This window comes from Mesoplodon mirus (assembly GCF_964341445.2).
Source record: "Mesoplodon mirus genome assembly, chromosome: 3".
NCBI classification, from domain to species: Eukaryota; Metazoa; Chordata; class Mammalia; order Artiodactyla; family Ziphiidae; genus Mesoplodon; species Mesoplodon mirus.
The window spans coordinates 130830401-130853263 of record NC_138978.1 but is presented as its reverse complement, the minus strand read 5'-3'; the positions used below and the strand labels follow the sequence as shown (position 1 = coordinate 130853263).

Genomic DNA, 22863 nt, shown 5'->3' with positions numbered 1-22863 from the left:
TAATAAAAAATAATCTATTTATTGCAGTGACAAATTACATAGAATTAAATTTAATATGAAAGGTGTATGCCATACATGAAAAACATCTTTAAAATCTTTATTGAAAGAGGTGAAACAAGATCTGATAGACATATCTGATGGAAAAAAGAAAGAAAATGACCCAATATAAAATGAGCAAAAAATAGTCATTTCACAGAAGAACATACCCAAATAGCCAATAAACATATTAAAAACAACTTTTTTTAGGGTTTACTATGTGCCAGAAATTGTTCTAATAATTTATCTAATCCTCTTCAACAACTCTATGCAATTGGAACAATTATTATCCCATTATAGAGATGAGGAAACTGGCACAGAGAGGGTAAATAATTTTTCTAAGGTCACACAGCTGGTAGGTGAAATATCAGGCAGACTGGCTCCAAAATCAGGTGCTCATCCACTGAGGATGCTCAATCACACCAGCAGTCAGAAAGATACAAACCAAAGTTACAATGAAGCTACGTTTCTCACCTGTTGGCAAAAACTCAGAAGGGTAATACTCTGGGGAAGGAATAAGAATCAGGGATGAGAAAAAATTATCTTGCATTTCTGAAGGAAACGTGAATTTTTAAAGATTTTTTGGAAAGCAGTCTGGCAAGATCGAGTAAAATTTGAAATATTTATTCTCTTGGACCCAGAAATCCCACTCTTGGGAATTAGGAGTCTATCCATGAGATGGGAGGACCAATGCATACATAATATTCAAATAGTTTTATATACATATAATAGTTATATACAACTATTATATACATATATGTGTGTGTATAGATAGATAGATAGAGTGACAGAACTCTAGAAGGAGAATTAATGTCTATCAGTAGGTGAATGGTTGAATAAATGATTGGTCATTAACCATACGGATCAGTCTGTATTAGTTGATTTAAAAGATTTTCCACAAGGTTTTGTTAAATGAGAAAAAGAAGCTGCAAGAAAGTATTTATAGTATGATCCCATTATATAAACAAAACAAAAGCTCTGTGTATGAGAACACAGAGAAAAGTATGGAATATATCGTGTAGCATTTTGTGTACATCATGTGCATGTGTGCATGTGTATATCTGTACATTGCAGGAGGGGGAGAGGGTATGTGGCAAGAGATGCAGAGAGGGAAGGATATAAACAAAACCCTCAAAACTGGGGAATAAGGAAACAACAGAAAAATAGCAGGGAATTCCAGTGGTTAGGACTCTGCGTCTTCACTGTCGAGGGTCTGGGTTGGATCCCTGGTCAGGGAACTAGGATCCCTCAAGCTGCTTGGCATGGCCAAAAAGAAAAATACAAAAGAAAAAAAGATGATTTAAAAAAAAAAGAACATAGCACATTAATTCTTCTCTTTATGTAAAACGATGTGTCTGTGCATAATGACAAATAAAAGGGTGATCATCACCAAACTTAAAATGATGTAGTTCCAGGTGATATTTGCTTTCTTACTATTGTTTCTCACCACACTGAACTTATACTACTTAATTAATCATCCTGAGGAAAACTCTTCTCACTTTGAACAAAAGACTGAGAATTTAAGCAGTGGAGACAGCAAGTGTAAACAACACTTTCAAGGAGTTCCTTTTCTTCTATAAGAAGCAAAGAAATGGAGGGCAATTGGAGGCAGAGGTGAGGGCAGGAAGGTGCTATTGAGTGTTAATAGGAATAATCCAGTGACTAGGGAAAATTGATGATCCAGGAGAGAAAGGGGTAACTGCTGGATCAAAATCTTTGAGTAGGCAAGATAAAATGTGATGCAGCGCTGAAACTGAACATTTCACCCACTATTACAGGAGGGAAGCCAGAGTTCGTGTGTGTTGATGTAGGTAGACTGGTGAAGATGAGTGGTTTGTGGCAGCCATAAGGATGCTCCTTGCAGGCCTCCTACTGCAGGAGTGTAATTGACCCAAGGCATCAGCTGCTGCCCCCTGAAATCCACCACCACATTTGCACCAAGGCCACACCTCCAACCCACCCTCAAGTCGCTCCCTCTCCAGTGACTGAGTGTGGTGGGGATACTTAAGCAGCCTGGATCCTAGGTAAACACAAGACTCCTGCCAGCCTGCCTCAAGGACACCTGAAGGCTTTACCAAACCTCCTTCATATTGCATGGCAGTTGAGGGCACCTCCACCCGATCTCTCTCTCTCTCTCTCTCTCTCTCTCTCTCTCTCTCTGACTCCGCCTACCTTCCACAATGTCCTATTTCCTTTCAGACAAGCATTTACCTAATAAAACTATTGCACACTTAATCTTATGTTGGTGACTGTTTCCAGAGGACCTGGACTAACACCAGGGGTTATGTGAGTGGTCTGAGAAAACAGGAAGTGGGAGAGGATTTGAGACTGGCTCAGCCAGTACCCAGCAGGCAAAGAGGGCACCATCCTGAAGGGTATGCAAGGCACCAACCGTTCCTGGCTCAAGGTGGTAGTTTATTTGCTAAAGTTTTTATTGGTAGTGACCTGGGGAAATGTCCTGATGGAGGGGATGTTATGCAGGTACAATGGAGCAAACATTTGAAAACCACGGGGCTAACAAAGACAGTGAAGGTTGCTGGTTACTACTAAGTGTATATATATATACACACATATACATGAAACATATGTAATATATATAATTGACATACAACATTGTGTAAGTTTAAGGTATACATGAGTTGATTTGATACATTTATCTGTTGCAATATGATTACCACCATGGTGTTAGGTAACACTTCTATCATGTCACATATTGTCATTTCTTTTTTTCTTTTTTTTTTTTTTTTTTTGTGGTATGTGGGCCTCTCACTGTTGCGGCCTCTCCCGTTGCGGAGCACAGGCTCCGGACGCACAAGCTCAGCGGCCATGGCTCACGGGCCCAGCCGCTCCGTGGCATGTGGGATCTTCCTGGACCGGGGAACGAGCCCGTGTCCCCTGCATCGGCAGGCGGACTCTCAACCACTGCGCCACCAGGGAAGCCCGCATGTATCTCTTTGAAATCCTGTTTTCATTTCCTTTGAATACAGAATATAGAAATAGAATTGCTGGATCATATGGCGGTTCTATTTTTAATTTTTTGAGGAAACTCCATACTGTTTTCATAGCAGCTGAAACAATTTAAATTCCTGCCAACAGAGTACAAGGGTTCCCTTACTTCCACATGCTCAACAACACTTGTTATCCCTTGACAATCTGCAGAAGGTTAGTGAAAAAAAGAACCACAGCAGTTAAAGGTTAAGTGTGGGAACCAGCGTGCCTCAGTGGTAGCGTATAAAGAGATCAGCAACGCCAGTAAAGGAAGGGTAGACACAATTTAACAGTAGGCTGAAGACCCGGGAATCACAGGGCTCTGCAGATGTTTGAACACTCAATCAAGGCAGGTCTGTTATGCAGAAGTCAAGGCGCTGGTGGGGAAAACCTGGAATTGTAAAAACTGGGACAGAGTCATCTGGATGGATGCCTCTGAATACGTTGTCTCTCCACACCCACTCCACCCCACACCCACCCTCTGGGCATGCAGACATGGCCTGTCTACCTCTAGAAAGAGCTACCACTTCTGCTGGGCTGGAAGGTTCTGCAGAAGCGTCTCCCCCACAAGACAACAGGTCCCCTGCCACCTCCTCTGATGGCTTAAATCCCAGCGTAATCCAGCTGGTGCTGGGCCTCATAAGGGAAGGAAGAAGTACAAAAATGAACCTGCATGTACTGGCAGGAACCAGGGGAGTATGCCTGGGATTGGATTCTGAGGCCTCTTTAAAACTGGATAAGCAAGAATTTGTTGAGTTTGAGCCATTTTCTCAGGATATGGGATTTAACTAATGCCCTAGCAAAGACCCAGTGAGTCTTAGAAGCCTAGAAAAAATGCTGGCTAACTCTCTGCAAAGTAAAAAAAAAACAAAAAACAAAAAAACCCCTGGTGTCCTGGCAGTTGGTAGAGGAAGGAATGAAAAGGCTCAGGGAGGTGGAGGGGCTGGAATGGAGGCATTATACAAGCCCAGAAGACCCAGCAGAGGATTATGTCCCATGAAAGGGTCCAGATGGCACACTAATTACCAAGGGCATTTTGATGAGAAGACCACCAGCATCACTAAAACATCCAGTGGTATCTCTCCTCTGCAGCTAGGGATGACAATAGGTGAGGTGGCCACAGGGCTTATTGGGTGGATGAGACCCTGAAGTAAGAGAGGCTTGGTAATGGCACTTTACTTCCTGAAGCCAGGAGGCCACAGTTACCATAATGACAGGAAAGGTGCAGCTATGGGGGCTTGACCTACAGGGAGTTGTGAAGATAGAACATAGTGGTGTTAGTGGCAAAATTATCAAGCAGCCAAGAAGGCTGCTGGATGATGACATCTAAGGAAAAAAAAGAATGGAGGAGGAGGTTGAGGGCAGTTGTCCCTATAAAAAGTCACAATCCTTTGCTCCAGTCCCCAGACCTGAGTAGATTTTCAGATCCAGAATCTGTTACCTGAAGAGGTGGCCAGGTCCCTAGGAAGAAGGACCCTGCAACAGTGTGGCAAGTCTATACCGTGACAATTCCCCCTCAGACCTATGGTCATTTACTCAGGTGACTATACTGAGGAACGGGGAATAATCAGATGTTTTGAGGACTATTTGATGCAGGTCTGAGTTAACATTGATACCTAGAAGCTCAAAGTGTCATCAAGCCCCCCCTTTATAATAGGGACCTATGAGGGCCAAAGTGGCTTTGGCCGTGCGGGGGGTCTTTACCTCAGTCCCCGAGTGCATAATTGAAATTGATATACTTGGCAGTTGGAATGAAGCCCACACTGAGCCCTCAGTTTGTGGAGTAGGATCAATAATAGTGGGGAAAGGACAAATGAAACCTCTGAAACTGTCCCCACACACACCCCTGAGAAACTTAGAAAATCATTATCATTTTCCAGGGAATAGCACAGATTAGTGCCACAATTAAGGACCTAAAAGATGCAGGGTTGGTGGTCTCTGTCAGATTTTCATTTAATAACCAGTCTGGCCCATGCAGAAAATGGATGAATCCTAGAGAATGACAGTAGAATACTGCAGATTTAATCAAGTAGTAGTGCCAATTGCATCCAGTATGCCAGGTGTAGAATCAGTGCTAGGGCAGGTTAATCAGGCCTCAGGTATATGGTATGCAACTACTGACTTGGAAAATGCATTCTTTTCCATCCCACAAGAAAAGAATATCAGAAACAGTTCACATTCACATGGACAACAATATTAAATTATCTGCCCATCCTATGAAATTCCCAGTGGTATATCCTGATACAGGTAACCGAAAGAGCAAACCAACCTCATTTCTGGTCCAATCACAGTGCCTGGGAAGCAATGCTGTTGTGGGCCCCAGGTCACATTGTACCAGTTAAGAATGAAACAGCTGTTCCAGATCAAGATGGCAGAGTAGGAAGATCCTGAGCTCACCTTGTCCCTACACACCAAAACTGCTGCTAGATATAGAACACTTATCTCTGAGAATGACCTGAAGACTAAACAGACTCTCTACAGATAAGAATATAAAGAGAAGGCCACATCAAGACAAGCAGGAGGTGTAGAGAGGTCTAGTCAAAACCCACAACCCCACACCCACAAGAGGGAGGGATATCACAACTGCGGAGGTCTCCCTGAGGAACAAGAGGTCCCAGCCCAGGGGACCTGCACCAGGAAGATGAGCCCCCATAATGTCTGGCTTTGAAAAGCAATGGGATTTACATCTGGGAGGCCTGGAGGGCTGTGGGAAACTGAGGCTCCACTCCTGAAGGGTTTGCCCTCAAACTTGTTGGCTCCAAGTCCCAGCCCAGAGGCAGCAGCTTGAAAAGCACCTGGGTCATACAAGAAGAAGATTCATTGACTAATTTTAGGATGTGTGCCAGAGGGGCAGGGATCTGGTAGAACTTTCTTTTTTTTTTAGTTCTTCCATTTAGCTGACAGGCACCATTTCTGTCACTCTCAATCATCCTAGCTAATACCATGAGCCCCACCCCTGAGGACCCGCCCCAGCCAGCCCCTCCAAAGCAGCTCCTGCCCCACTCCACCCAGCATGCAGTGTCAGCCTACACCAGCACCCCTCCAAAGTGGCTCCCAGTTGCGGGAGCCAGCCCTGCCCACCACTGTGCCCGAAGCAATCACAGCCCAACCACAACATGTGGATGCGTGCAGCCCACACAGGGGATGTCTCTGGAGCACCTGGCTCTGGTGACCACAGGTGTGGCACTGGCCACATAGGCCTTCTACATAAGGCCACTCTTTCAAGACTGCTCCCAGGCTTGAAACTGGGACATAACTGATATACCTAATACATAGAAGCAAACACAGAATGAGACAAAGAAATATCTTCCAGATGAAAGAACAAGAGAAAAACCTCCAAAAAGAACTAAACAAAAAAGAGATAAACAATTTACCAGATAAAGAGTTTAAAGTAATAGTCATAAAGATGCTCACTGAACTTGGAGAAGAATGGATGAATTCAGTGAGAACTTCAACAGAGATAGAAAATATAAAAAAGAACAAATCAGAACTGAAGAAAAAATAACTGAAATTAAAAATACACTAGAAGGAATCAGTAGCAGATTAGAGGATGCAGAAGAACAGATCAGCAGTCTGGAAGACAGGCTAGCGGAAATTACCCAACTGAAACAGCAAAAAGAAAAAGAAACCAAAAAACTGAGAATAGTTTAAGAGACTTCTGGCACAACATCAAGTGTGTTAACATTCATATTATAGAGAACACAGGAGAAGAGAGAGTAAGGGACAGAAAACCTATTTGAAGAAATAATAGCTGAAAATTTCCCTAAATGGGTGAAGGAATCAGACATCCAAGTTCAGGACGCACACAGAGTCCCAAACAAAATGAACCAGAGGCCACCCCCAGACACATTATAATTAAGATGTCAAAAGTTAAAGAGAGAATCTTAAAAGCAGCAAGAGAAAAACAACTAGTTACATACAAGGGAACCACCAGAAGGCTATCAGTTGATTTTTCAGCAGTAACTTTGCAGTTTAAAAGGGAGTGGCACAATGTATTAAAAATGCTGAAAGGAAAAAACTTATAACCTATAAGGATACTCTATCCTACAAGGTTATCATTCAGAATTGAAGGAGAGATAAAGAGTTTTCCAGAAAAGTAAAAGCTAAAAGGCGTTCATCACCACTAAACTGGCCTTACAAGAAATGTTAAAGGGACTTCTTTAAATAACAAAGAAAAGCCCATAACTAGAAGTAGGAAAACAAACTTATGGTTACCAAAGGGGAGAGGGAGGGAGGGACAAATTAGTAGTATGGGATTAACAGATACTACTGTATACGTAAAATATCAATAGATAAGGAACAAGGTTTTACTATATAGCGCAGGGAATTATATTCAATATCATGTAATAACCTGTAACGGAATATAATCTAGCAAAAACTATAACTGAGTCACTTTGCTGTACACCTGAACTAACACAATATTGTAAATCAACTATAGTTTAGTTCTGGGGGAAAGAGGCCGGCGGCGGCGGCGCGGGCGAGAGCCGAGCGGCCGGGAACTCCCTTCCCCCGCTGCTGGGCGGTGAGACGCGGGACCTGCTGCGCCCCCAGCCCACCCCTCCCGCCAGCCGCCGCCTCGCCGCTTCGCCTGGTCCGAGCGGCCCCTAGTTCGCCCGCCCGGCCGGCCCGCGGGGAGCGCGGCGCAGTCAGTTGGCCCGCGGGGGGGCGGCCTCCCGGCATCTTCGCGGCGCCCAAGGACGACCAGGAAGCGGAGGGGCAGAGATGGTGCGTCCGCGGCCCCGCGAGTACAAGGCGGGCGACCTGGTCTTCGCCAAGGTGAAGGGCTACCCGCAGTGGCCGGCCCGGATTGAGGAACTCCCGGAGGGAGCTGTGAAGCCTCCAGCAAATAAGTATCCTATCTTCTTTTTTGGCACCCATGAAACTGCATTTCTAGGTCCCAAAGACCTTTTCCCTTATAGGGAATACAAAGACAAGTTTGGGAAGTCAAACAAACGGAAGGGATTTAATGAAGGATTGTGGGAGACAGAAAATAACCCAGGAGTAAAGTTTACTGGGTACCAGGCCATTCAGCCACAGAGCTCTTCAGAAACCGAGGGAGAAGGCGGGATTACTGTAGAGGCAAGCAGTGAGGAAGAAGGTGAGAGAGTGGAAGAAGATGGAAAAGGCAAAAGAAAGAATGAAAAAGCAGGCTGGAAACGGAAGAAAAAGAAATCCTCTAAACAGTCCCGGAAATCTCCAGGAGATGAAGATGACAAGGACTGCAAAGAAGAAGAAAATAAAAGCAGCTCTGAGGGTGGAGATGCCGGCAATGACACAAGAAACACAACTTCAGACTTACAAGAAAACCAGTGAAGGGACCTAACTACTGTAATGAATGCTGCATATTAAGAAAACCACAAGAAGGTTATAGGTTTGGTTGTCTAATATTCTTGGATTTGATATGAATCAACACATAGTCCTTGTTGTCATTGACAGAACCCCAGTTTGTATGTACATTATTCACATTCCTCTCTGCTGTGTTTGGGGGAAAAAAAACATTTTAGCCTTTTTTAAGGTTATTGATTTAATTTCATGTTATTTGGTTGCATGAAGTTGCCCTTAACCACTAAGGATTATCCAGCTTTTTGCACAAATTTATACAAGTCTAGGATCCTTTATCAAGGCGGTTATGTTCATCACTCTCCTGCGTTTACTCCACCATCACCAAACACTCAGTTAAATATAAGTTAGCAGTTTTTAAAATGACCACTCAACATAATGCTTAAGGGATTTCCTCTCTGTGACAGAACCCAGGAACCAATTCCTAGATACATAATGTTGGCATGTTGAAGATGAACTTAAAATTGTTCTTCAGTTTTGAGGCCATGTGTAAGGTTTAATCATATTGTAAAGTATCTATTCCGTATTAGAAATAGCTAGTTGACAGCTTATACTTCTCAAAACTCATGTTGTTAATGTACACAAACTCAGTTTCTGTACGTGAAGTTAGTGAGTCTTTTGTGTTACTCCAAAACAAAGGCAATGATTTATTTTTTCCCAGTCTCAATACAATTTGAGCTAATCACTCAAGCTGGATACTTTACATTTTAAAGCTGGAATCAGCAGTAGCCCTATGGGAAGTAAGACAAAGCGTTGCCTTTTAAATATAGACTTTTAAAATGATCTGTTGTTTTCTTTTGGAACTAGCATTAGAATAGTTAATATTCATCCACAAAACATTATTATCTGTACATTATTGTTGCAATTGTGATAATAGAAAATTTTATTTATTTTTATGCCAGCTCGTATTGTGGGAACACATTTAGTCAGTTTGGGTTTTATCAATCCTGTTATGCTCGTCCTTGGAACATCTTTCGTGTATTCAAGGTTTGTAGTTGAAAACTTTACTGTAAAAAAAATCAAAACCAAAAAAAGTATTGTTTTTACAGAATAAATTTATTGGAATGTGTACTGGGAGTAAGATTTGAGGTTGTAAACAACTAAGTTAGTGTAATTTGGCTTCATATATGTAATGTGAGGTATTAATGTAATTCATATCTTAAAGCAAAAATTGTTAACAGCAAGTTGAAATAGAAAAAATATATATACTTTAGTTTTTTTAAAGTTAGAGAAGCAAACATCCAACAGGAAGAAAACCCAACTTTTTTTAACAGAGAGAGAAAAATAAAAAAATAAAAATAAATAGCATAGCATTATTGTTTCTATTTATTTAAATTTTAAACTTTATTTCATCTTTTGTATTTTAAAATGTATGTACACCTCTTTGTAAGAAGGATTCAAAGTGGCTTTGTTTTTTCTAATGAAAGAGAATGAAAACTAAAATATATATACAAATCTTGGCATTTGTGAAACATGGATGGACCTGGAAGGTATTATGCTTACTGAAATAAGTCAGACAGAGAAAGACAAATACTGTTTGTTTTCACTTACATGTGGAAACAAACAAATGAACAAATAAAACAAAACAAAAAACAGATTCATAGGGACAGTGAATAAATGGGTGGTTGTCAAAGGGGAGGGGGTTGGGGGAAGGACAAAATAGATGAAGGGGATTAAGAGGTACAAACTTCCAGCTATAAAATAAATGAGTTACAGGGGTGTAATGTACAGCATAAGGAATATAGTCAATAATATTGGAATCATTTTTTTATGGTGAGAGACGGTAACTAGACTTATTGTGGTGATCATTTTGTAATTTATAAAAATATTGAATCACTGTGTTGTACACCTGAAACTAATATAATATTGTCAGTTATACTTCAAGTAATTGAAAAAACACGCTTGGACTCAGTTCATCTCTACAACACAGTTCAGGCAGCAATAAGCTTTAAAGTATATTTTCCTTTATAATGCTTCAAATCCTTCAGGTGGCCTAAGAAATTGTTTGTGGTAGGTTGTAATGAGGCTACTATCTCTGTTTCAAATCTGCCTTTCTAGTTTCAAATCTGCCTTTCCTTGCTGAGGCCAGGACTCTGCAAACCACATGTCTGCTCCAGACCTAGCTCCCTGGTAGCTTTCTCTAGTACCAGGTACTGGAGGGACACCAGCAACAGGAGGAAGAAAAGTACTTCCTTTTTCCCACCTTTCCTGTCAGCGTGAGCTTAGTCATGCTTCCTCATCCCAGCAGTGGTAGCAGATTTCAGGAGCAGTGGTTGATTTCCAGCTTGAAGTTTTTAAAAATTTCCAGGACGCATGTCACCGTGCCACTCAGAGGCACCAGCAGCACCAGCCTGCCAAACTTCCCCCTTCAGAGCTCTGGATTCCACCTCCACAGGACTCTCCCCCAAGCTTTAAAACTGTTTAAATCCCAGCCTCTTCGTGCCTCCAGGCCTAGGGCTGATAGCTGCTTCTGGTGCTTACCACCTCTCTGATACCTTAGTGTTCCTCTTTTTGTCTTTTTCAGCCTCCATTACCCCATTTACAACTATTTAATTACATTTTCTTTGTTAATATTACGGTCTCCTGACAGCCACCCCAAATGAGTCTCCTATTATGCTCCACTACTGCTTGTGCCCTTCAATTTAAATTAAAAATTAATTAATATATACTTTTTTTCTGTCTTCCACTGGTTAGTAAGCTTCATGAGGGCTTTAATACTTGCTCAGTGAATGAATGAATGAATGATGGATAATTTCAGTTACTGGCAGATCAGTACCTAAATTACATGAGCAACACAACTCAATTCATCATCAGACAGTGAATTCAATTTTGTAACTGGTGAATTTGAAGTGACCTTGGGACATCCTGTATGGTGGGCAGGATAATAGCTCCCCAGAGATGCCCACATTCCAGTTCCCCAGAACATGCAAATATATTACTCTACATAGGATAAAAAGACCTTGCCGATGTGATTAGGTTAAGGATCTTGAGATGACATTATCCTTGATTATCCAGGTGGGCCTAAGGTAACCACAAGGGTCCTTGTAAGTGAAAGGAGGAGGCAGGAGAGTCAGAGAAGATATGATGGAAACAGGTCAGGGTGATGTGGCCATGAGTGAAGGAATGAGAGCAGCCTCTAGGAGATGAATAAGAAAGGCAAGGAAGCAGATTCTCCCCTGGAGCCTCCAGAAAGAATATAGTCCTTGATTTTAGTCCAGGGAGACCCATTTTGGACTTCTGGTCTCTAGAACTGTAAGGTAATAAACATATGCAGTGTTGTTTCAAACCGCTAAGTTTGTAGTCATTTGTTACAGCAGCAATAGGAAACTAATACACCTGGTGGAGATGTCTAATAGGCTGCAGGTTATACTGGCCTAGTGCTCAAGAGAGAGACAGGGATTGGAGATGGGGGCCTCAGACTTTTCAGCTTACAGGTGATCCTTACAGCTGACAGAGTAGCTGAGATCACAAAGAGCAAAGGGAGTGTTTAGAGTAAGAGGTGAAATGAACCAGTAGCTTGAGCCCTCAGTAGGAGGTGTTATGACGTGTTAATGGAGAGTGCCTGCCTTTCCCCACACCTGTAGTTTGTTCAGTTAGGTTAGGAGGAAAGGAAGGCCACAGTGGGGAAGGGAAGCAAAGCAGCTGGGTACACCAAAAATGAATTTTAGAACTTTGTCCACAACCTGAGGATAAGTCAAAGAACAATCATGCACACAGCATTTACTGTCACTCAACACTGCCTGGCAATTCAACTCTATTTCCCTGGTATATTTGTCTTCCCTATTTTACACCTTCTCCTCTGTCTTCAAATTCCCTACACCCCACCCCTCCCCAACTTTCCAGTGATTTTGCCTCTTATTCATTGAGAAAATCAAAACAAATCAGAAAAGAACTGCCCTCATTTGTCTTCTACACTTTCCATACCATCACTATGCACTTGCATCTACCTTATATGCTGTCACTACAGATAAAGCATCCCTCCTACTAAAGGCCAAACCCTCACTTATGCACTGGATTTCTTCCCCTTCTTACCTTGCCCATGGAAATCCCCTCTCTCTCCTACATCATCAATTTCTCTCTCTTTACATACAAGTATACTTTAGTATCTCTCATCTTTAAAATGTCCTCCATTGACCACACAGCCTTATCCCACTATTGCCCCAAGTTGCCTACAGTCTCCATTTCTTCACTATACACTCACCCCTCAAACCATTCCAAATGTTCTCTGGATCCCACTCCTCCCCTGACACTGCTCATGTCAATGCTACCAGTGACCTCCATACTGCTGAATCTAATACTTACGGCTTCTGTGCTACCGTGTACTCCTCCTGCCTCTGTGATTCCTCTTCCTCCTCTACGTGATGGGTCCTAGATCTTTGTCTTTGACCCCTTTACCTTTTCTAAGCTACACATTTTCCTGTCATCCAGTCAGTCCTAAGGCACAAGAGTCCATTTATCCTGGCCACGACTCCAGTTTTTCCAAATGGCTACTTGACATCGTGGATGTCTAAATGATATCTGCAACTTAACAAGACCAAACCAAAACTCTTGATTTCCCTCTTCCCAACCTGTTCTTCACAATTTTCACATCTTATGAATGGCACCACCATCCACACAATTTCTGAAGTCAAAACTCTAGAAATTCTCCTTGAGTGTTCTCTCCCTAACAAACTCAACATCCAATCCATTAGCAAGTCCTGTAGAGCAGCAGTCCCCAACCTTTCTGGCACCAGGGACCAGTTTCGTGGAAGATAATTTTTCAAGGGGGTCGGGGGGGAATGGTTGAGGCGGTAATGCCAGCGATGGGGAGCGGCAGATGAAGCTTCCCTCGCTTGCTGCTCACCTCCTGCTGTGTGTGTGTGTGAGTTGGGGGGTGCGGGGTGGGGGAAACCCCTGCTGTAGAGTCTACTTCCAAAATATTCCAAATTAATTTCTTCAGTGTTACCCACTACCCCCAATATCCAAGCCACCTTTTGGCGTGCACTTGTGGAATAGCTTCTTAACTGGTTGAATCAATTAGCTTTGCAGGGTTGGTTTTTTGTCATTCGGATCTGAGCTTAAACCTCACCTCATCACCTAGACCTTCGGACTGCAGCCAATCTAAGCTTACTCTCCATCACTTCATCCTACTTTAACTCTCTACAAAGCACATATCACCGATATTTTGTTTGTCCTCCCTCCTGTTCATTTCTATATTCCCCAGGGCCTACATCACGGCCTGGCAAAGGGCTGGCACATAAATATTTTTTGAACGAATGCAAAAGCACATACTGCGTCCCAGGGTTCTGCTAATCTATGAGTACTGTACTCTCTTCCCATCTCAGCAGGATACTTTCGTAAAATGTAAAATTCCACACTGAGGATTAACTGGATGCATGTTACACACCTTCCCCTACCAGTAACCCGCCTTCCTCTATTTCCCCACCCCTCCCCTTGCAAAAATAAATAAATTAATAATAATAATAATAATGAGAGATTTGGAAAACGGCGTCATCAATATGGTCTTCTGCCACATTCCGAAGGCTTCATCGAGTTAAACGCGACAGAAACTAACCGCAGCAGCAGCGGAGAGGTAAGGTAGAAGAGGTAGAAGACCTCACCAGCCGCAAGAGCGGACTGCAGGTGCTGGGGCGCACACCGCAAGCACTGCATGCTGGGAGCTGTAGTCTCCCGGGGAGGCCTGGCCCGAAGCACCGGGCCCCCGCAGCATGCTGGGAACTGTAGTCGACGGCTGGCAACACGCCGCGAGGAAGGACCGCAGTTGAGACTCCGCCTCTGCGCTTCCTCACTGCATGCTGGGAACTGTAGTCTTTCTGGGAACCCGCTCCTCCCCGGCCGAGAGGCACCGAGGCTGCGCCATCTTAGGTCCGAGCGCGGCAGTGGAGGCTAGAGCGCAGGCGGGCCAAGCCCAGGCGCCGGCCGGCCGGCCCCGCCCCCGGGGGCCTGGCGCCCGCCCCTCGCTTGGGCCCCGCCTTCCCCCACGTGTCTGCTGCCGGGGGGGAGGCACCTGAGCCGGAGCGGGCCGGTCCGGCCCGGTCGGCGCAGAGAGTCTAGTTGGCGGCGCCCGGGAACGAATCGCTTCCCGATGTTCCCGCCCCGGCTGCCGCGGGCCGCGCTGTGCGCTTAGTGCCCGGCTCCGGCCCCCTGAGGCGTCCGGGGGGGGGTGAGAGCGGCCTCGGCCCCGCGGAGACGAAGCAGCTGGAGGGCGAGGCGGCGGCCGCCGGGAGGAGGATGGGGGCTAACCAGTTAGTGGTGCTCAACGTGTACGACATGGTGAGTACGGCCCCAGCGGCGGGAGCCCGGCGCAGGGCCGCATCCTCTCGCTGGTCGGCTCGGACCCGGCCCCACGCGCTTCCTGCCTCGCATTGCTGCCTCCCGCTTGGCTCTCTGGGGTGGGGGGAGGGGAGTATTATTTTTTAATCCCTGTAAACGTCGACGCGCTTGTTAGCGTTGCCCAGTCTGCCCCGGGGCTTTGGCCAAGATTCGGTTCGCCTTGAACCTCTCTCGTGCCCCGACTTGGCCCGGACCCTGGGCTGGGCCCGACCCTCTTGTCCCTTCCGCAAAGCTTGGGTCGCGGGCCGGACTTCCCACTCCACCCGGACTCCGGGGCAGCCCCGCTTCTCCCACGCCGACTGCCTGCTCTGCCAAACCAGCCCAAGACTTCAAAAACTCCCAAGCTCTTCTAAGTCCACAAAGTCACCGCTTGTAATGCCTGTGTTAGAGTCTCTTTAAAGGTGAACAGGAGCCAAGACACCCTTGCCTCCAAGGCAACCTCATCAAAATGAATGGGGCTAAAATTTATCCAGAAAATAGCCCAGCTGAATTATTTAGGGATCATGGTGGTGCTCCTTTCCTAGATTCTGGAGACCACTTTCCAGATGATGCAACAGGTATGTGACGTGACCACAGGAGAGGGACGGGAAGAACTTGTTTGTTGTCATCTAACTTTGGAGTACTGTGAGCACACAGAATTGAGTCCAAGGATTGGTTTGCCTAATAATTGCCATTGAAATACCCAGTACACAGTTATTGTTGCAGTTAGATGCGTGCTTGGGTTTGTTTGCTTTCGGTTGATTAGTTTTTGTTTTATAAGGGGTCCCCTCTACCTGCAATGTTTAAAATTTCTTAAGTGGATTGACAAATGAAAAAGTCCCCAACATTATTTTTGTTGTCTTGAAGATGCAGAAGAGCAAAAATACTAGAGGTCAGGAGTCTCGGTTCTCATTCACAGATCTAAAGTTTTTACTCCCTTGTATTGTTTTTAAGTTGCTAAATTTACAGTGTAACATCTTGGGTAGAAAGGGATTCCCATGCCACAATCTGGGAATTATGTGAGAAGGCCATAAGGACTGCTTGAGATTTGAGATCAGATCTCTGTTGAGTTCACACAGAAACTTGGGAGGTGAAAGGAGATGGGTTAACATACAGAGAAAAGTGGCACATGATAGAAAAAGTTACAGAGAAGACTGTAATTCTCTAGAGTAATAATTCTCTAGAGTAAATAATTCTCTAGAGTAAAACTTTTTGTGGATAGCTGTGGATGCCTTTATTTTCCAAGAATTTTTATTGCTCTTTTATTGTTTCTGTTTACCCGCCTCCCCACCGGGCCCCCAGTGATCTGAATTTGGTTTCTTGTTTATTCGTGAAGATTGTTACAAACCGTCTGTCCCTCAGGATATATTCTGCTCTTGAGAGCACAATGTCCCTTTTCTTCTAGATTATTAAACCCCGTTAGAAATTAGGATTATGCAATGGCCAGAGGACCACGGTTTCATAGCCTAAAAGAAGTCTGTGAAAGTAGAGGAAGAGAGTGTTTTGCTTTTTTAATAAAACTGAAAGTACATTCTTTGGCTTATAATGGCCTTTTTTACACTTTAGGTATTCTGTGAATCACAAAAATCATTGCCATGTGGTAAATGTAGGAAAAGCTAGAGATGATATTAAAACCAGTATATGTTAAAGGGAAGAGTGTTCTGAAAGATTTAAAAAATATTAACTGGATAACAAAGATCTTATTCTTCACATCACTTTTGTAAAGTAGGTAGTTACAAAGGAAGCAGAGAATAGGATAGGTTAAACCTTCCCAGGTAACTATGAATAGGATCTAGAATTTCTAGACCACAGTCTGTTTCATTATTTTCTCTACTAAATAATTCCTGTTCAACAGGAGGAGAAGGAGCATGTGAATGTTTATCAGAATGGAAACTAGCTGAATTATTAGACTTCTAATAAACTTGCTTTTATATGTTCTTTTAAGGGCTTTCGGTCTGTGAGTGTTTTGTGTCACTAACTCAGCACCCTACAGTTATTTAGTTAGGACCCTGTAGAAGTCACAAAAATTAATTAATTATCCTTTTTTTCTTTAAGGAATTTAGAAAGTCATAGGGGAGTTAACAACAGTAGTGACAATTCAAAACAGAATACCATGCTTTTGTAAGAGCAGAGCAAGATGTAAAGGAGAAGACTGTGCTTGTAGGCTCAGGGAATGCTGAAAGATAAAGGGGGCAAAACCTGAAGGATTGGTAGGATTTCCGCAGGCAGGGAACATTCAGCATGGACGGTGGCAGGAGTAGGAAAGCATAGGTTGGATTTGGGAAATCCAGTATAGCTAGAGTGTAGGATGCATGAAAGGAGACAAAACTTTCAGCTTGATTAGAATTTTTATTAGTTTGGGGCTGAGGGGCTGGGCTGTGAGCCAGGGGGAACCATTTGAAGTTTTTGTGGGGAGGAGCAATGTGATCAGAGTTACGTTTTAGAATTAAGACCAGGGGGTTGAGGTACAAATTTGTATCTATTATACTCTCATTTTTCTCAAGTCAGTTTTGGTTTTTGAAACATTTTTGCTTGATGTCAAGGGCAAATTCCTTTTATCTTTGGTAGTACTTCCTATTCATCATAAATGACTTTGCTGAGGATTGCTGTGGTCTGTCTGTACAGGCCTAGTACATCAACTATCTATCCAGTCCAGACTTCGTAAACATGAAAATCAGCCTTTGATTTGCACTTATAATCACTGTTTATAGGGAACTCTTGCGGTGTATCCTTGTACCTCTTTCTCTGTGAGACTGTTACCTGCTCTAGGTGACTGTAATTTTCCTGTTCAGTAGATTGGGAGCTGCTCATCATTTCTTTTCTCCCATAACTCTGCCGCATAGATGAAAATAATTGTATCAGGGTCATCCGAATTAACTTTCTTCTCATGAAGAAACAGTATAATCCTCAAAAGGTTACTTAATCTTACATAGTGCTGCTTAATTATTGCTTGCTGCCTTCTCAGTGATTATGTTCCTCTCTGTACTTTGGGGTAATCTACCACCAATAAAACATGTCCTGGAGTTATTTTCCAAGTCTTGGGAATGAGGTTATTCACATATTGCTAATTTACTGGCATACATAGTAAAGCAGGTGATTCAGCTTAGTTTCATCTTGCTGGGCCAGTCTCTGGTATAGTCACTTTAGCACAAAGTCTTCATGTGTCATAGATCCAGATTTTGTGCTACTAAGGAATTTTTATAAAGTAAGAATATGCAGTAATATGATGATGTTTGTAGATTCATTCCATAAACACTTTTCTTCCTATTGTTAAGTAGTACCTGTACATCTTCAGAGTCTTAATAGAAAAGAAACACTTTCTAGGACTCTTCCAATGAGGAAGTTTTTGTCTGGACTCCATTCTTTTGATCCTCCTGTCTGCGTTACACTTCTAGAGAGTGTGAGGCCATGCAGGTGTGACATGGTCTGACTTCCCGTACATCTGTAGATCTAATTCAGACTTTTTGAAAGAGTTTCAGACTCATTTAAATATACTTTTCACCTAAGTGATTCCATAATATCATTAAATCAACATGTCCAGGAACAAACTTTTTTTCCCTTTTCTCCTTTCCTGACCTCAGACCCTTCCCCGTTACTCTACCGAACCCCCCAGCCCCCCACATTTCTTGTTAAAGGCCCATTTCCTACCAATCCCCCACTATCTCCCCTCCCCCCAGCATATACTCTTTATGCTCACACAATGAAATTTTTAAGTTATCCGAATAAGCTATACTGTACCCACGTTCTTTTACACATGCTGATCCTTCTGTCTGGAATGTCCTATTCCAGCGTTGATCAGGTATAACCCCCTGCTCCTAGCTGTAGCTTAGCCTTTATTCATCAGACTTGGCTTAACTTCTGTGCCCTAGTTGTACTTTCTACATGGCTCAATCACTGCATGTATTATAATTCTGTGCATCCCACTAAACTGTAAGTTCCTTGATAACATCATACTATCACCAGTGTTTAGAACAGGGCCTATCGCTAGAATGTGTTCTGTAAGTAAATATTTACCAGATGAATGGGATTTTAACTAGGCAGTTTTGTTAGGAATGGCGCTAGTACTTAAATGGCATGAAAAGGTCATCTGGTCCCTCTTCTCCCTGTGTCAAGTACCTATTTCTGGGTTTTTTTACTTTTACTTTTACTTAGTTTATTGCAGGATTGTAGCTTTATTGGACCAAGAAGGGAAATAAGATAGCAAAATAACATCAATTATTCTTCCTTGACGTTGTTTTTTGTTTTGTTTTTGTTTTTTGTTTTTTGTTTTTTTAACACTGTGTAACTAGACTGAAGAAATGTTCTTAATCTGTTTATTCTTTGAACTTGGATTTTAGTCACTCCTTGGAAGATAATCCCTTCAAAAACATTTTCAGTTCCTGAATTTTAATAAGATTTAACTAGTTAATAGGAACTAGTCTTAACTTTCTTGTACCAAGTATGCTTCTTGGGCCAGTGACTTTCCTACCACTTGATATAGAAGCAGTGACCCGTGAGTCTAGCTAAAAAAAAAAAAAAAAAAAAAAAAGGCAGTCATAAATCTGCCCTCCTATGTTATCTCTGACAGTATCCCCTTCTTTTTTCTTTTCTTTCTTTCTTTTTTTTTTTTTTTGGTTTAGTGTATAAAAGAATCCAGTTCCTCTATATATTTGTTTTATATTCCTGCAATAACAAATTGCCCAAAACTCAGTGGTTTAAAATAATGCAGATTTATTCTCTCACACTTTTGTAGGTCACGCATTCAGGTGGACTAGGCTGGTTCCTTTGCTCCAGATCTCACAAGGCTTGAAAGCAAGGTGTCACCTGGCCTAGGCTGTGGGGACACATCTGCTGCTAAGCCCGTTAGATTGTTCCCAGAATTCAGTTGCTTGCAGTTGTAGGGCTGAGGTCCCATTCCTTGTTGTTTTGTCAGCCAAGCCTCTCTGAGATGCTTAAAGCCTCTTGCATCCTTCATCCTCAAACTGGCAATAATGCATTGATTCCTTCTCATACTTCACATATCTCTGGCCTCCCCTTCTCCCACATGTCTCCTACCTCCATTCAGCAAAAGTTCTCTGTTTTTAAGGGCTCTTATAATTAGATGAGACCCACGAGGATATTCCAGGGTAGTATCTATCTTAAAGTTTGTTACATCTGCAAAGTCCCTTTTTCATGTAATATAGCATATTCACGGGTTCTGGAGAGCAGGATCTGGACATCTTAAGGAATCATTCTGCCTACCACACCATCTGTGAAAGGTATTTTGTAAACCCAAAAATGTTCAGTGTTCCCTTTTAGCAGTCCCTTGACTTGGCATGGAATAAATGTTAACCTAGTAATTTAAATAGAAAATTTCATGTACAGTCATCCCTCAGTATCCATGGGGGAATTGGTTCCAGGATCCACCCTAGATGCCAAAATCTGCAGATGCTCAAATCCTGTGGTTGACCCTCCATGTGCGCAGGTGCGGAACCTGTGGATACGGAGGGCTGACTATATATTTACTGAAAAAAATCCATGTATTAAGTGGTCCCGTGTTGTTCAGGGGTCAACTGTATTCAGAAAGTAAAGTATGGGAATCTTATGATTGGCAAATACTCCAATGTTAAGGGTCCAAGCATGCTGATGACTACAGACCCTTCAAACTGCAGTGGTATAGTGTATATCAATCCCGAGGTCACGTGATGATGGATAAAGTTAACAGTATAGAATTTAGTGAAACTTATAAATTAAATACTTTAAATACTAAGGAGAGCCTACTATTTTAGGTGAAATCTTTTGTTAAATGGATTTTTCTTAAGACAGGTTATACTTACACTTTCCATTTGTTGACTGTCAGATTTTCTATAAGAATATTTAAATTCCAAAGCACCATTATTGTTCAAGTATCACCCAGTTGGTTACTAGAATATAAAGAGAAGACTGCCCAAATAATCTTAAACTATGAGAAAGGCAGAACAATAATAAAGGGAAACGAGATACATGTAAATAATTTTGTTTCGATTTATTTGGAATGTATTTTGGTGTATGACTGTGATAGTCCCCTACCCCCAAAACAATAACTCAAAAATTAACTAATTAACCCCACATTATTTGAAATAAAAGTCTCTCCTCACTAAATTGTGATGTCATCCTTATCATAATACTAAATTCTTGCCCATACAGGATTGATTCTAGTCTCATTACTACACTATTTTAATTATTATAATTTCACAATACATTTAGTATATGGCTGGGCCAGTTTCCCTTTTTTATCATTCCAAAGTTTTCATGGCTGTTACTCATTTTCTTTTTTAGAAGTACTTTGTAAGGCTCTGAAAAAATTCCATACTTTTTTGTCTTTTTTTTTTTGATTTTGTTAAAACACACATAAAATTTACTGTCTTAACCATTTTTACCTGTGTAGTTCAGTGTATAACACATTGTTGTGCAACCAATCTCCAGAACTTTTTCATCTTGCAAAAGTGAAACTATACCCATGAAACAATTTCCCATTTCCCCTTCCCCTCAGTCCTTGGTTATTCCCATTCTACTTTCGTTCTCTATGAATTTGACTAGATGCCTCATATAAGTGGAATCATACATTATTTGTCTTTTTGTAACTGACCTATTTTTCTTTGCATAGTGTCCTCAAGTTTCATCCCTGTTGTAGCATGTGTCAGAATTTCCTTCCTTCTTAAAGGTGAATAATATTTCACATTTTGTTTATCCGTTTATCTGTTGATGGACACTTCTTTGCTTCCACCTTTTGGCTATTGTAAATAATGCTGCTGTGAACACGGGTTTACAAATAAATCTGTTCAAGTCTCTGCTTTCAGTTCTTTTAGCTGTATACCCAGTAGCCCACAAGATTTTTTTGTTTTTATGAGATTTCAGTCTCATGTCATCCCTAGAAAGGCTTCCCCTAGCCTAAAATTATAGAAATAATCTACATGTTTGTTCCCAGGTGGAAAACCAGTACTAATTATTGAATGATCCATGGTTCCCCATGTTAATTGGAGGTACGTGCCACGTTTATCCTGTCTTAAATTATCATGGATATATAAGTCTATTTCTTGACTTTCTATACTATTCATTTATTTAGTTACCACTGCCTGCACCATTACAGATGTTTAATTGCAGTATTCTACTGTGTTTTGATAACTGGTGATAAGTTTCTCATATTCTCTTTCAGAATTCTCTTTATTTTTCCCACACATTTATTTTTCAAATAAAATTTAAAATCAGTTTGTGAAAAATGTCATTGAAAATTTAAGTGTAATGACATTAAATTTATGAATAATTTTGGGGGAGAATTGATAGATTTACAATATTGAGTCTTTTCCCATAATAATAAGAGCTAATGGGACTTCCCTGGTGGTCCAGTGGTAAAGATCCCGCCTTACAGTGCGGGGCATGGGGGTTTGATCCCTGGTCGGGGAACTAAGATCCCACATGCCGCAGGACGACTAAGCCTGAGCTCACGCACCTCAGCTAGAGCCTGCGCGCCTCAGCTAGAGCCTGCGTGCTGCAAACTACACAGCCCACGCACTCTGGAACCTGGGCGCCACAAGTACAGAGCCCATGTGCCCTGGAGCCTGCGCGCCACAACTCGAGAGAGAAACATGTACGCCACAACTAGAGAGAAGCCTGCGCACCACAACAAAGAGCTCTGCGTGCCACAGTGAAAGATCCCACATGTCTCAACGAAGATTCCACATGCCGCAACTAAGACCCAATGCAGCCAAAAATAAATAAATTAAAAATAAATAAACCTTTAAAAAAAATTAGAGCTAACATTTTTTAATGTTTTCTGTATGCCAGCCATTGCAATAAGCCATTCCCTCATATCCTTTTTAAAAATGATGAAACTGGGGCTTAGTTGAAGAATGTGCTCAGAATCATGCCATAAGTGATAGAGCAGTCTTGAACCAAGAGCTCTGACACTAAAATCTGTGCCCTCAACCACCATATAGCAGCCCTCATCCTTGGAAAGTGCTGTGTTTCTCTTTTTATTTGTCCTAATCTTACACCCATTCCTAAACTAACTTTCACTGTGCTCTTTGGAACTCATGAATGGGTAGTGATTTTTAAAATCCCCTACATCCTAAACCTTTTCTGTAAATGGTCCTCTGATGGTTAATTTTATGTGTCAACATGGCTAGGGCAGAGTACCCAGTTTTCAGTCAAACAGCAGTCCAGATGTTGCTATGAAGATATTTTTTAGAT

General features: G+C 42.2%; 2 protein-coding genes across 6 annotated transcripts in view; both read left to right on the top strand.

The window, feature by feature from the left end:
• Positions 1-7695: 7695 nt before the first annotated feature.
• Positions 7696-8770, top strand: LOC309801091 (hepatoma-derived growth factor-related protein 3-like). The gene has a single exon (XM_082615541.1). The coding sequence runs from the start codon at positions 7747-7749 to the stop codon at positions 8335-8337; it is 591 nt and encodes a 196-aa protein (XP_082471667.1). The 5' UTR covers positions 7696-7746; the 3' UTR covers positions 8338-8770.
• A 5562-nt stretch (positions 8771-14332) lies between these two features.
• DESI2 (desumoylating isopeptidase 2) overlaps positions 14333-22863 on the top strand; it is a 42051-nt gene continuing 33520 nt past the window's right edge. The window contains exons 1-3 of one of the 5 annotated variants that reach the window (XM_082613205.1): positions 14553-14637; positions 21281-21337; positions 21602-21656. Coding sequence is in view for 1 of the 5 variants with exons in the window: in XM_082613204.1 (XP_082469330.1) it covers positions 14596-14637 (42 nt within the window). In the remaining 4 variants the exon portion in view is untranslated. Of the gene's footprint in view, positions 14638-19848; positions 19914-21280; positions 21338-21601; positions 21657-22863 lie in introns of those variants that run through there. The other 4 variants (XM_082613206.1, XM_082613207.1, XM_082613209.1 and 1 more) reach the window with 4 other exon arrangements.

Bases quoted from the DNA above. Each gene is read 5' to 3' on its own strand.
- LOC309801091 (XM_082615541.1), top strand. From the start codon at position 7,747: ATGGTGCGTCCGCGGCCCCGCGAGTACAAGGCGGGCGACCTGGTCTTC.